We start from the raw sequence: 15,770 nt of genomic DNA, 5'->3' as shown, positions 1-15,770 counted from the left end.
GCTAAGGCTCTTGCCACCCCCATAGTGCCTTTTTTAGGCAAGGCTCAAATTCTAAACCTACCACCCTAGAAAACAAAAATGGGAAGAAACTAAGGGTAATGCTGCTCAATGCCAGAAGTCTAAATCTCAAAATGCACACACTCGAGGCCCTTCTCAGTATGGAGAACATCGATGTCTGTGCTGTGACTGAAACCTGGTTCAAGGCTCCTGAGAGCACCCCGGCACTATCAGGTTTTACCTCATATCATGCGTTCCGGCCCCAAAACCTGGACCACACCGCAAAAGGAGGGGGTGTATCCATATTCATCAAGGATACCCACACCTCCAGGTTGATGGCAATGCACGAAGCATCGGAAACCATCCAGGTGCAATTAACCATAGGCAAAACTGCTCTACAATTTGTAGCATGCTACAGGCCACCCTCTCAAACTCAGGAACCCCACACAGCCTTCCTGAAGACACTGGAGGGTATAAATGTATCTCCAAACACCATTATATTGGGTGACTTCAACTACCCGAATATAGACTGGGAACATTACTCAAGCCCAAACTTTCTAGCCCAAAGGTTCCTGGAGTTCATAAATTCAAATGCCATGGAACAACTAGTCACCGTTCCCACAAGAGGAGAAAATATACTAGATCTCATCATCACAAACATGGGGACAAAATGCTCCACACCGGAAGTATATCCCTCATTGGTGAGATCAGATCATAAACTAATCTCGCTGGATATCCACATCCCGCCCCCACCCCAAACAAAAAAGACCACAGTGAAGAACTTCTCTAAAGCAAACTTCACACTACTCAAGACTAGTGTGGTATCCTTCAAGGCCCCCGAGCCAGTGGAAACCACAACCCAAGCTGTGGAAGCCCTTACAAATGCCTTCTACGAACACCTCCAGGACTGCATGGATCAGGCAATCCCTAATAAAACCAAGACTCTTTCCACCAAGGACAAACGTCCAGTCTGGTGGACCCCAGCCATAAACAAACTTTACAATAAGAGGAGAAAGCTGTTACATGATAGAGCAAAATCCATAAAAGAGAAGACACCTTTGATCATTATTAGTAAAAAATACGAGCACTCATAAAATCATCCAAGGCCAACTTTGAGAGAAAAATTGCCATAGATTCAAAAGACAATCATAAGGCCTTCTTCAGCTATGTTAGAAACCTGGGTGGAAACTCCCAGATATGCTCAGAATTAGTCCAAAATTATACAAAAATCACTGAACCCACAGACATTGCCAACATACTGGCAGACAGGTTCAGTGCAAACTTCACCCCCCTCCCCCCCCCCAAAGGAGAGATAACTATCCCAGCGGAGTGCAGCCTCCCAGACATCTCCAATGCGCAGGTGAAAGCTGCTCTCTCTAAAGCTAAAAACACAGCATCAATGGGACCGGATGGTGTCCCCGGCTGTGTGCTACACGAACTCAATGAGGAACTAAACCCGCACGTAAGGCAGCTGTTTAATCTTAGCCTTACCACAGGATACGTGCCCAAGGAGTGGCGTACGGCAACTGTGGTCCCACTCCACAAAGGCGGTGCCTCTACGGACCCTGGTAATTACCGCCCCATAAGCTTAACAAGCCTGGTCTGCAAAGCTATGGAGAGGATCATAATGGAACTCATAAACAAAGACATAGGGGACTTGCAGACATTGGACCCAACCCAGTTTGGCTTTGTCAAGGGCAGATCATGCCTTTTGAACTTGGTCGACTTCTTGAAACAGTCACCAAGGCCATTGATGAGGAAAGGCAGTCCATACAGCCTACCTTGACCTTGCAAAGCTTTCGACACAATACCCCACTCGGGTATTATAGAGAAACTTACCAGCTTAAATGTAAACCCATATGTCACAAGATGGGTTGCAAACTGGCTAAAGGACAGAACCCACAGGGTTAGAGTAGCTGGCGCCATGTCAGACTCCAAGCCGGTCACAAGTGGTGTCCCACAGGGCTCAGTCCTTGGCCCCCTGTTGTTCGGCATCTACTTCTCAGAAGTACAGGCTAACATAGGAGGACTATGGCTGACAAAGTTTGCAGATGACTGCAAACTGGGAGCCATAGTGGAAAGTACATCGGACACAGATATCCTTCAGAGGGGTCTCACGGAAACTGATAGTTGGTGCCCGAGCCATGGCCTGAAGTTAAATGCCAAAAAATGTATAGTCATACCCTTCGGGAAAAACAAGGTAACCCCAAGCTACCATATAGGTGGCAATCCACTAAGCACAGAAGAGATTATCAGGGACCTAGGGACCCAGGTTGACAGTGGCCTTTCTTTTGACACTCACATTGCTAAAGTGGTTAGAAAAACCTTCTACATTGCCCACCTGATCATGAAGGGATTCACATCCAGATCAAGTGAGGTCATTGTTCCCCTGTACTCTTCACTTATCAGACCAATGATCGAGTACAATGCCCCATTCGGGATGTATCTCACCCGACACCTGCAGCAATTGGAGAGACCCCAAAAGTTCCTCACCAAAAGGATAAAGGGACTCCAAAATCTGTCATATGCTGCCAGACTGAAGAAACTCCAGCTCTATTCAGTCACATACCATCTGCTCAGAGGTGACCTGTGCCTGACATACAAGGCCATGTCCAACCTGGAATTAATGGGCATGCTCCACCTCAAAAAATCCAAATCTACCAGATCCACTAGAGCAAGCGACTTAAACCTTAGCACGGATATAAATAGGACATGCTGGAGGGATAGATTTGTCACCCAGTGACTCCCTATGTTGTGGAATAAAATCCCGGTCCATGTGAGGCAGAGCACCTCGCTGGCTCTGTTCAAGAGAAATCTTGACCGGTGGATGGGAGATTGTAGGTTTACCCTGGGAATCATCTCTGTGTCACTGCTGGACAGAGGCATAACAAACTAATGGGCACAGTATTTTTTAACACCACAAAAACTCTGGGCTAGGCTTATAAATGCCTTAGGGCAGATAGCCTAGTATAAACCTATGAACCTATAAGGGTAAGAGCCAGACATCCATCCCCTGTACTGGGTAACATCCCTACAGCCCATCAGTTTCTATCCATGGAAACCTTATCATCATCTGTTACTCTAAGAGGCAAGAGTTGGGTGCTGCGGAACAGGCCAGACAAAGGTCCTGATGAGGACCTTACCTAACCCCACCCTGGTCGCTTGCGGGCTTGTGTTGGCTGCATAGTTCATGTGAGAGAGAGAGAGAGAGATGTATGTTAAACACATGCCAGCCCCCAAATCAGAGATAAAAGGCATCAGTTGTGCAATGCGAGTGTGCCTGGCATGTTCCACAAGTGTGTCTTCTTCCCAGTATGTGTTATGAATGTAGTTGGCCAAGACACTTTCCTCCTCTAAGATGAACAAGTTGGCATCAGGCACTCAAGGTCATCCTTCTCCAGCTATTCCCTCCAGTTGGAGGTCACCCAGATTGTAGTCAGCGCTTCATCTCTCATTACATCATGAGCCTGGGTTTCATTCAACTTTCTTAACAGATGTGAGTCACACAGTGAAGACTGTCTGTCATTTGGGGACTTGTGAATTAGAATGGTACCCATCTTTAAGGTGAAGTGTCACATGCCAGCCAGGCAAAAAAGATTAGTGTGTGTTAACATCATCACAACTTTTTAGGATTTTTTTTTTTTGCATTTAGTCATATTCTGTGTGTCTTCTAGTGTTTTCATGTCATTGGCAATAAGTTATTTTGCATCTAATAATAAACTGGGTTAGGTTCCTTATTATGCCTTTATTGCCTCTGTTTTATGATGGCCTATTTAATATTTTAATAAAATGCTAGTACAGGTCAGTGGCCCAGCTCCATTCTCTTCCACACCATGGTGCCTTGCCTGATTTGTGCACACACAACTCCAGTGTCTATGTTTTACAATTATGCTTCAGTAATACAGTAATCTTACCATAAGATAAAACATACTTGTATTTATTTTAATATTGTGTGTGAATATTTCAGTGGCATACCTGAAAGCATTGTTTATAGTAAGCAGTAAAATTAATAGTTCTTGCCCCGTATACATTTACATTTTTCTGTTGTACCCTGGTACCTCTGAGGTTTCCTGTGTGTTTCTGTTAAGAGTTGAGTATTTTAGTGTCATCCAGTCAGCTCAGTGAAATCAAATGGTTGAGGGCTGGACAATGACAGTGTATACTCAACAGGTCACACAACTTTGAGAAGGGAATGTGCCGTTTTGCCAATGTTATGTTACCTCAGATTGTGAATATATGAGTAATGGGTATGTGAGATGCAGAATATATTTTTTTAATTTTTTTGGTATGTATCTGTTGTTCATGTTTCTGTAATCAGTCATTTCATTTCACCTTTAGGATCAATTGACTTTGAAATGTTCACATTTCTAAATAGACTCCACTTATTTGGTCATTTTCAGTAATGAACGAGTTATGAATTGTTGAACAGAGTACCTTTTCATGTCCAGATTCTACATCATTTTCAATTTCCTCAGAATCAGTTTTACTTTCTGTATTTTCTTCTTTATACATATTTGGCACCTTCCAAGCTCTTTACTGTAGTTTATATTTATCACCTTTTCATCTCAGGGGCAACACAGTGGTGCAGTGGGTAGCACTGTCACCTCACAGCAAGAGGCTCTCAGGTCTGATTCTCAGCTGGAGTGCTTATGTGCATAGTCTGCCTGTCTTCCCTATGTTTATGTGGGGTTTCACTGGATGCTAGTTTTCCTCCCACATTCCAAAGACCTGCAGTAGGTGGATTAGATACTCTAAATTGCCTGTAGGTGTGAATGCGTGTACACGTTGTGTGTGTGTTGTGTGTTGTGTGTGTGTGTGTGTGTGTGTGTGTGTGTGTGTGTGTGTGTGTGTGTGTGTGTGTGTGTGTGTGTGTGTGTGTGTGTGTGTGTGTGTGTGTGTGTCTACATATATATGGTTGTGGTCTGGGCTCAGGGCTATCAACCTTATCCCAGAAAGGACAGAATTTATTGTGGAAATGGCTATAAGGACAATGGTCCTTGTAGTTGCCTTTATGTGCTGATCAATGCCAAAAGAGACATAAGAGAGAGAGAGACACACACACGCTTCCTTTTTGAAGTCTCACTAAATGTAGTCTTTTTTATGCTATTTCCTACAATATTTTTCCTTAAACCAACAGTCAGTGGCATTGTGTAGTAGTATGTAACATACTGCCACAGTGAAAATGTTCTTGCGTCTGTGCTAATTTACTAGTCATCTTGCTAAGAGTGTGCTAAATTATTTCTTCTTGTAACTCAGGTGTATCTCATGCAGCTGCTTCCTTTGACTCTGCAAAATTGTAGTATATAGTGCCTGCCTAACATTAAATCTTTCTTTGACAGCAGCCTTTTTCATATACTGTAATCATACATGCCACACATAAATTGGCATCTAAATACTAAGCTATTCCCATTCTGGATTGTCATTTTCTTCTAATCTGTACAGTTCGGCCATGTAGTTAGATAACTGCCCTTTGGTCCTTTCTCTGAATTATCATTCTGTACTTACTAATGACTTTGTTTAAATTGCTTTGCAGTGTGTCAACAGTGATGGTGATGTTCCTTTAGTCAAACTTCTTGCACAGTACTCATGTACTCATGCTTAGTAATGGACTTTTACATCTACAGTATGTTAAAAGTGTTCTCACATAATCATTAAATCACTTTTTCATCATGGAAAACATCTGTGCTGCTTTCGTATTATTTTTCTTTATACCAAAAGTCTTTTCTTAAAGAAAAAGGTCACTCGGAGTATTTTTTTATATAATATAAAGCACATAAATCATGTTCTGTAAATGTTTTCTCATATTACAGGCTCTAGCTGTGAAAAAAAAAATCTGTTTATTACATGACTTGATACATAATGTGCATGCACAAGTCACTTTCTTTAAATTGCCCTGCATAAATAAGTGTTCATAGGTATTCACTTCCTGTTCGATTCTCGGCTGGAGGGCCTTCTGTGTGGAGTCTGCATGTCCTCCCTGCGATCGAGTGACATCTAAAGACATGCAGGTAGGTGCGTACATGAATGGGTGTGTCTTCTTTGAAGGTTGGGTATCGGGCTGGCAACTTGGCACTTTAAAAATCCACTGCCAATGATTAGCAGACCGGAGTTCTGCTGTGGCGGCTCCTAACCGGGAAAAGCCGAAAGACTTTAGGGCGGCCGTGGTGGTGCAGTGGTTAGCGTTGCCACCTCACAGCAAGAGGTTCTCTGGTTCGATCCTTGACTGGGGTGCCTTCTGTGTGGAGTCTGCATGTCCTTCCTGTGGTCACATGGGTTTCCTCCGGGTGCTCCGGTTTCCTCCCACATCCCAAAGATATGCTGTAGGTGGATTGGATACTCTAATTTGGCCCTAGGCATGAGTGTATGTGTGCCCCTTCTGTGGAAGGTTGGGCGCAGAACTGGCAACTCAACACCATAAAAAATATCCTCTGCCAATCATGAGCAGACAGGTGATCCACTGTGGTGACCCCTAACCAGGAAAAAGCCAAAAGAAGAAGGTATTCACTTTACAAAAAGACACGTCTGCCTTATAATAAATTTTGTACAAAAATAATTCCAGAAGTATCATTTTTAACACAATTGCCAAATTGCCCCTTCTTTCACAGATTTTTTTTTTCAAATGGTCTTCGTTTTTGTTTTTTTTTTAGACAAAAATATTGCAATTCCCTTTTGTGCTGTTGCTAGCAAAAAGAATGATCTGATTCTATCAGTATCATTATTCATCATGGATGGGTCCTGGATCCGACCTCGGATCTGAGCCAGCAACTGGTGGACAGATCGAGAGCTCAAGCTCCTCCCCTTCCCATAATCCCCTGCTGACCTGTAACCATCAGATCTCATTTGCCACGGAAACGCTAAGGACGTGATTCCGGTAGCACAAGCCTTCCTTTAAGATAAGTTTTTACTTTTTGGGGTTTTTCTTACCTTTTTGGTTTCTATAGCTTTTCTTGAGGTTCTTTTAGGTTTATGGTGCAGTTAGTTCTCTGTTTCCTCCTCTCCTTGTACTTTTAACTAGTTTTGTCTCTTGGGTTCCCACCTTTTTTCCCTGTAGGCTCTCCCGTAGTTAGTTATTTAATTAAAAAAAATAGCAGTTTTATGGTGTTTTTTTACTTTTAGTACTTTCTGCTTTGTTCGTTTCTGTTAGGGTGCATGTTTGTGTGTGGTGCCTTCTCTGTTGGTGGGCGTCTGTATTGCTGAAGTATGTATAACAAGCCTTCTGGCTTCAAGAGATGCTCCTCATGTGGTCAGAAGATGCCTCATTCCGACTCACATGAGGAGTGTGCTTATTGCTGAGGAGAGCCTCACCTGGAGGTTGAATGTGACATTTGTGCTGCATTCAACCCCAGGGCTCTCATGGAGCATAGGAACAAATTGTGGCTAAAGGGGTTAGCTAAGGAGGATCCTCTCACTTTGGTTCCCCCCCTCTAATGCTTCTACGGATCCTAAGAGGAAGCTTCCCCATTCCTCTAAATTTCCTTCTTAAAAGCAGAGGCTCTCAGATCGTAGATCCTTGGATCTGAGCCCCGCCTCTTTGGCTTCAGATCTGAGCTCTTCTGCTCAGAGAGCCTCGACTCAATCTGTTGGATCCGAGGCCTCAGCTCCTTGGAGGCCTTCAGATCTGACTCAGCACGAACCTTCTCCGGATCTGACCAATCTTTCAGATCCATCTGGTGCATCTGTTAAAGCATCGGATCCTACTAGGACTTCGGATCCGATTGTTCTGTTGGATCAGATAGTCATTGAAAGTTCCCTCTCCAGGTCCAAAAGTTCAGATACAATACATTGGAGTCGGTCCCCCTCCCAGGATTGCAGAGCTTTGGCAGGATCTCCAATAAGGTCGGGGGCATTCTTCTGCATTTTCCAGGTCTTCCAGAAGCTTGCTACCCACAGATATGGATAGGATGATGAAGAGTTTCCTCGAGGCCCAAATTGAGTTGGGCTTGTCATCCTCAGCACAGTTCCCTAGAGGACCTTCTCCATCCACAGATGTTTCACCCGTCTGGGTTTGGAATGCCAGGATCAGAGCCTTCCTTGTGAGAGGCCGACAATGTCTGCTATCCCTCCCTTCCTGACACCATCAGGGTCATTGGTGGGCTCCATTCCGCTGCCCTCGGAACATGCTGCACCTTGGCCCCACGAGGTTGGTGTTGGTTGCCTGGGGGTGGGGTTGGGCCCAGAGTTTTTGGACCGTTCCCTTCCCTTGGGGGCATTGACGCTGGACAGCTCAGGGCTGATATTATCTGGAGGCTTCAGTGCTGCATAAGGGTCCCTTTCCCGGGCTGTGGCCATGGGAGAGGAGACAGGGCCTCATCCAATCCATTGACCTTCCAGGTGATAGGACTTTCTCCAGCTTGGCAGTTGCCTTTCCATCTCTAGGTCCTCCCCAGCCCCTCTTGGCTTTGGGCGGTGAGGCCTCATCATCCTTCCAGGGTCAACCCTTCCACAAGCACCTTCAGATGGGCACTACCCTGCTTGGAGTCCCAGTCTCTTCCGCATCCTCCCCAGAGCTCACAGTGAAGGAACCCCCTCAGAAGAGAACATGCATTAGGAGGAACATGGACTCCCCTAGAGAGTCCCACACTGAGGACATGGATTTCAAGGAGGGAGAGACGGGTCCTCCAGGCTTCCACCTGAGGAAGTGCCCTTTGGGGACATCCTCAAAATTCTCAAGCAAAGAGGTGGTTGTTCTTCCCCCACCCCATCTTTGGAGGAATCCGTGTTCCTGAAGGCCTTCTGGATGGGCCCATCCTATACCTGGGTGTCCCCACCTGCTATTGAGTTGTGGAACTCATCACCGCCAGGCCTTGGAAGGAGACGGACACAGTAGAACCAGTACCTAAAAAGGCAGACAGATTCCTCAGTTCCCCCCAAATATAAAGCTTTTTGGAGTAAGGGCATACCTGTTGATGCCATCGTAGTGGCCACTGCTACTAAGGAGGAGCTAATGGAGCAGAGCTCCTGGGTCCATCCCCTAAATAGAGAGTCTTGGCTGACTGACCATTTTGGAAAGCGAGTGTTTGCCTCAGCTACATTCAGACTGAGGGTAACCAACTACATTGCACATTTTACCTGGCTTTAGAGGGATTTCATATGGGAACTCACCACTTCCCTTACAGAGTTGCCTCTGGAGAGTCTTAAGCTGGTCTCTCCTAAGTTTTTCACTCTGACTTCCATGACTAATGCTTCCATGAGGTTGCTCTCCAATGCGGCGGAGGCCACTTCTTGAGCAGCTGGCACAGGAATTGCCATTAGATGACACACCTGGCTTTGCCTTTGTGGGTTTGCGGAACCCTTCAAGACATCTTTTACCAATGCTCCCTTTGACAGTTTGACCTTGTTCTGCCAAGGAAACATTGACTCCGCACCAAGATGGAGGGTCGGATTCTGTCTGCAGTGGGAATTAAGTTTTCTACTCCACAACAATCTTTTTCTAAGACTCAGAGAGGGAGTGAGAAACTTTGGTTTCGCAGGGCCCAGTCCTCCTTCCAAGATGCTCCCCAAGAATCCTCTTCTGCAATCCAGGGCAGGGGATTCAATGGTAGATGCCTCCCCAGAGGCAGAGGGGGGTCTGCAGAATCAGGGCTGTCAGGAACCTTTCTTGGAGAAGCCCTTTCAGCACTCCTGAAACACTGCCCGACTGTCCTGCACTGGAGGCAGTCGGGGGACAATTCTCCCTTCACCCATTAGCCTGGACAAATATCTCCTCAGATCAGTGAGTGTTAAAGATTTCCATGGGTTATGTTGTTCCCTTTTTTCAGCCCCCCCCCCCCCCCGATTTCAAAATCTCTCCTGGATGGGCCAACTCCCTTTGGCAAGGTTCATGACCTTCTTCTAGAAAGAGCCATCCAAGAGGTACCACCAGGACAACGAGGGTCCAGAACTTGCTCTCGCTTCTTTTTGGTGCCAGAAAAGACTGGGGACCTGTGTCTAATTTTGGACCTCAACGAACTGAATCTGTCAATCCAGAAGTCCAAGTTCCAGATAGTCACTGTCCAGTCCATTCTCTCTCTCTTGCACAAGGATTATTGGATGTTCTCAGTGGATATCAAGGATGCATACAATCATTTATTTATTTACCGGGAAATTCCAGCTGGACACAGGTCCTTTTTCAGTGGAGGCCTGGGGAGAAAAGCTCTACAGAACAATAAATGAGCAGCAGAGTACATGAAGAACAATTGAATATAGATACAGTAGCAAATAATACATACTGCAGCAAACATTAGCTATATACATACAATATGAAACATAGTAATGAACAGATATACCAATATCTAGCTAAAGGCTAGGTATAAAGGTAGGATGTGTATACAGATAGTACTAAGCTCAAACAGATACTGTTCTAAACTCATATACCTAAATCTTATATACAAATATTGCACTAAACTCAAGCAGATATAAAGCAGAAGCTCCAAACAAATGTGGAAAAAGCTAGAAGGGCTAATGGGATGAAAGGGGGAGATAGAGGAGTAAGAGTGAATAGTATATGTGGTAGTGAGAGGAAGCTAGATGCAAGTCAGTTGGATATGTATTTGGAGTTGAGATGAAGTAAGGTAGTTAAGCATGTTATAACAGGTCTGAGAGATTAATTGAGGAGGGAAGGGGAGGGTAAAGGGTCAAGACTGACAGACACTCCAGGAGACACCTGTGCTTTCGGTTAGAGGTCGATCACTACCAGTTCAGAGCCCTACCCTTTGGACTCACCACAGGTCCCCAGATGTTTACCAAATGTATGGCAGTGATGGCAGCTTATCTCAGGCTGCAAGGCTTCCAGATCTTTCTGTACCTGGATGATTGGCTCTTCATGGCCCCCCACGAGGCATCAACTGTCAATGGCTACCATTTATACCCTCAACCTCTTTCAGGATCTTGGCATCACAGTCATTCTGCCCAAATCCAATCTTTCTCTATACTAGAACCTAGAGTTTATTGGGGCTCAGCTGGACATGGTGTCGGAGACTGGAGCACTATCCCTATGCAGAATTCAACATATTCAGGATCAGATCTATCACTTGTGGTTCTGGAGCGTCCAGCAACCCAACTAATTCTACAAGCATTAGGCTCGATGGCGGCTGCCATCCAGGTTAGTGCCACTCACTAGGTATCACATGCAGGTCCTGTGGTGGACCCTTGTGGTTCAGTAGTCCGCTCAGGTTCATCCCATGTCCATGCCCATCAGGATGACTTGTGTACAGAAATCACCTTGCTTGGTGGCTTCAGTCTCAGGACCTAACTCTCAGCAGACCCTTCTGTCTTCCCCTGCTCAAGGCCACAGTGACCACGGATGCCTCCCTGTTGGGGTGGGGGGACATTTTCAGGGAAGGACAGTTCAAGGCACTTGGTCCCCCACAGAGACCAAATTGCACATAAACGTCCTGGAGATGAGAGCAGTCCATCTAACATTGAAGCCTTTCAGGAGTGTCTCCCTCTTGGGACTACAGCAATTCAAACAGACAACATGGCAGTTGTCTGGTACATCAACAAGCAAGGGGGAACCCAGTCTTATTCCCTGTGCATAGAGGCCATGAGAGTGTGGGAATGGGTTATGTCTTCCAGGCGCTTTCGTCTTGCAACTCACATTCCCGGCAGTTTCAGCATGCTTGCTGACAAACTCAGCAGGTCTGTCTTGAGTCCTCACAAGTGGTCCCTGAATCCATCAGTGGCACGTCAGATATTCGACCATTGGGGACATCCATGCTGCAATCTCTTTGCCTCCGCAGTCAACCACAACTGCAGCAACTACTTTGCCCTGGTCCTCCTGACGAGGGAGTCACCCAGGGATGCTCTGATTTCGACTGGCCGTCAGGACTCCTCTATGCTTACCCCCTAACTCCCCTAATTTGCAAGGTCTTGCAGAAAGCCTGCCACGTGAAGACCCCTCTCATCCTCATTGCCCACCTTTTGGCCTCGTCAGGCATGGTTCTCCCTACTTTGGTCTCATCTGAAATATCCTCCCTGGATATCGGATCCCATTCCGGATCTCATTTCCCATCCCTGGGGGCTTCCCCTTCCCAACCGCCAGACTCTTTGTCTAACTGCTTGGCTTCTCAAGTTCCAGTCATCCTTTTCCAGTCCAGGTTCCCCTCTCCAGTGAAAAATATTATCTTAGCATCTCAGAAGCCATCTACTTAGAAGGTGTATTCCAGTAAATGGAAAAGGTTTTCAATTTAACCCAGACAATGAAATTTAGATCCCTTTTCAGACCCGATTCCTGACATTTTGTTGTTCTTGGCTTCTCTCTTTCAGGAAGGTGCTAGTTTCTCCATGAATAAACTCCAGTTGGCGGCCATCTCTAATTTCTATTTGAATGAGGGTCCCACCTTTTTTTCTAAACTACACAAAGCCTTTCTCAAAGGAGTCTTTCTTAGACCTCCTATCAAAGATCCTTTCCCACCATGGGATATACCTCTGGTGTTGCAGGCTTTGACACAAAAGCCCTTTGAACCTGCTGCATCTTGTGATCTTAAGTTTCTGTCTTGGAAGATGGACTTCTTGGTGGCTATTAATTCTGCCAAGAGGGTTTCAAAGTTTGCAGCTCTCAGTATTAAGCTCCCTTATATGATCTTCCACAAGGATAGGGTATCCCTTAGGACAAATCCTTTGTTCGTTCCAAAGGTGGCTTTGGAAGCTATCCTCAACCAATCTATCTAGCTATCATTTTCTTCCCTAATTATTCTAATAAGTGGGAATATGCTTTACATTGCTTAGACATCCATAGGTAGGTATGCTTTTATCTTAAGAGGACTGAGGAATTTCTGAAGTCAGACCAGCTTTTCATGGCCTTTTTTCAGGCCAGAAAAGGTCTTCCAGTTGCTAAGGTAACTATTTCCAGATGGATTGCTAGCTGTATTTCCTACATTTATGATAGCAGGCATATGGAGCTATCCAGACCACTTAAATCCCACTCTACTAGGTCTGTGGCGGCTACATCTTTCGCCTTATTGGCTAAGATTTCTTTGGATGAGATTTGTGCTGCTGCTGCTACTTGGTCTAATCCCTACACTTTTATTTCACACTATAAGTTGGATTTACTGTCTAGGAACAGGTCTTCCTTTCGTTCTTCTGTGCTCCAGCATATTCTTCCCTGAGACCACCCAGGGTTCATAGTAGCTGGGGACTCTGACCCATCCGTGATGAATAATGACACTGATAGCATCAGATAAAGAGTTATGTACTTACCATAACTTGGAATCTGTGCTATCCAGTGTCATTATTCATCACATTCCCGCCCTCCTTCTGGGGACCTGGTAGAACTGGAGGGATATTTCCTCTTGGGGATAGTTAGTCTCCTGGGCAGGCAATGCTGCCTTTTCTTTATCCAGCAAACTCGATCTGAGGGTTTCAGATCAGCAGGGGATTATGGGAAGGGGAGGAGTTGAGCTGTGGATCTGTCCACCAGTTGCCATCTTGGATCCAAGACCCATCTGTGATGAATAATGACACTGGATAGCACAGATTACAAGTTATGGAAAGTACATAACTCTTTTTTAATCTCCTGTTCTAACATTCTCTTTTTTTTCAATTACACCATCTCATGTTTGTTTCTGAAAGTTTGCCAGCCATGTTAGCAGTATATTGTATATAACCAAAACTTTTGTAATGCAAATAATACTTGCCAGTCGCAAGAAAGGTTGGACTACTGTGGTTTGAGTGGTACAGAAAAGGTGTGCCTACTCCTATACATATTTTGTGTGTGCAGAGTTGTGTTTGTATGCTACAGTAAAGGTTGAAAAATAGCTTCAAAGTTGGCTGTTTTAAGCAGAAATAGTTTGCAAGAAAAATACTTTAAAATAGCTTCTGACAGACCATCTGAGTCATGGTAGCTGTAATGGGAAATGTTAATGGGGAGGATTTGAGAGAGATGGAAAGAACCTTATCTCAGATACTGTATCTCAGAGAGAAAGAGACAGAAATAGAAAATAGTAATACGTTACCAGCAGGGTTTACTGGGTTAGAGACTATGTACAGCTAGGACAGAATAGCTTAAGACGTTTTTAACAAAGGGAATCATCAAAGTCCAGTACTGTAGGAGGTGAGGAACTAATCACTATATCAAAACCTTATTTCAGTAAGTGAGGTAGGGTAACTATCTCAGCAATACAGATACACCAATTCATCATTTTAGCTGATATCTGTGTTTTTGTAATCTTGCATATAAAGTGTTGAATATTACTGTCGGGCTGCAGTAATTGATAGCAGCTGAAGATTATTTCATTTGTAACATTTGTTTGTTTAATACACAGTTATGGATAAGACTACAGCAGAAGGCAGAGATCCTGCAGATGTTGCTTTGGTTGTACTCAGGGCAGTAGGACAAAAGAAAAAAGAAGTCCTCCTGGCTGGGTTAATGCCAACTCTGGCAGTGTACTTCAGAACATTGACTCCCCAAATCTTCTTCAATGTCATGGCTGCTCGGGCAAGAAAAGAGAGAAAACTGAAGAACTCTTAAAAAGATTACATGGTTACCACAAATGATAAGGTTCATAATGTTGTGTTTATTTCTAATTGTTAACCTATGACTCCGTGAATTCTACTTGTTTTCACCTGATAATGTCCAACCAATGTTTCTTATTTCCCAAATATTGTGGGTGAATTCTTGATTAGGGAGTTTAATCAGAAATAAAGTTATTTATATGAACTGTATTATAAACTTGTTATCGTCTGAACTGTTATTCAAACACACCACCACTGCTGAGTTTTAAGACAGTTGCAAGGCTCTGGACTACCATGTATGTATCCTGAGTTTATGACATCACAGCAGTCTGGTATTGCAGGAAATGTATGGATGATTTAATCACAAGATATGTAGCTGACGCAGTGAAATCTTGTAGTCAACTTGAAGTTCCATGCATATACATAGCAACAAAAGGTGAAGTGTCCTAAAACTGATTGTTTTTATTATACTGTTTAAAAAAAATCAGTGTTCTGGCAGTGCCGTTTTGTTTTTGTTTTTAAAGGATGCTGATGAGTCCAGCCAGAAATGACATGCTAAACTTCTGAATAATTTGCAGGGAATTTGATGACTGTCTTGAATGTTTTGCTTTCTAACATTGTTTTTCAATTACTGGGCTTCTCAGTTGCCCGGGTTGAATTGCTTTTAAATATAACTATTTTTCTGAAGATATAAATGAAATTATAAGGTTGTAAGTCTGGTAAGTAGTTGTATGTCTGTGTGAGAGGGGTAAAAATGAAAACCTAAATGCATATGGTTTGTAAAATTCACCAGAACTCAGTGCTGGAATTCCACAGTTGTTTCGATATTTAACCAATTTTATTTTGTATAAAAATGTGGTATGCTAATGATAGGGTTTAAAATTGTCAAGCTGTGTGAGAGGAATGTGACTAAAGGCTTTGTTTACCTCTGATTTTTTTCTTTAGCTAGAACACCACAGTTTGGGTGACACAATACATTCTAAAATTAATTTGTGGTTCTTACTTAACGACTGAGAATTGTTTTACTTTTTTGAAATATATAAATGTGTATTGTATCTGCTTCATTTGCCAGCATACTGAATAAAAGTGATTTATTACATAAAGTATAGTCTAGAGTAGTGCTGTTTCTTAAGTCATTGAGAAAACAGGGACAAAGATAACTAGAAATGAAGTCCAAGCAGAAGTGAGGAAGAAAGGGCTTCCTAAATAAAAATGGTTGTGAGAAGAACAGTCTGACCCAAAGATGTTTCAATTTCTGTCTCTCTGCGCGCACGCACACACACACACACAAATATATATTGTATAGATGTGTATGTGTCTGTGTGTGTGTGTGTGTGTATGTA

At 43.9% G+C, this 15,770-nt stretch overlaps 1 protein-coding gene across 7 annotated transcripts in view; it reads left to right on the top strand.

Annotated features, from left to right (window-relative positions):
- DHRS7B (dehydrogenase/reductase 7B) overlaps positions 1-15,530 on the top strand; it is a 749,348-nt gene extending 733,818 nt beyond the window's left edge. For all 7 annotated transcript variants that reach the window (XM_044089396.1, XM_044089394.1, XM_044089397.1 and 4 more), the window contains exon 7: positions 14,238-15,530. In XM_044089396.1, coding sequence (XP_043945331.1) covers positions 14,238-14,443 — 206 coding nt within the window. In that variant the 3' untranslated portion in view covers positions 14,444-15,530. The remainder of the gene's footprint in view (positions 1-14,237) is intronic.
- The last annotated feature ends 240 nt before the right edge of the window (positions 15,531-15,770 follow it).

Source organism: Protopterus annectens, chromosome 12.part0 (assembly GCF_019279795.1).
Source record: "Protopterus annectens isolate FY-2018-M chromosome 12.part0, PAN1.0, whole genome shotgun sequence".
NCBI lineage: Eukaryota > Metazoa > Chordata > Ceratodontiformes > Protopteridae > Protopterus > Protopterus annectens.
Note: the sequence above shows the minus strand (reverse complement) of the source record. Positions and strands in the feature narration are given on the sequence as shown.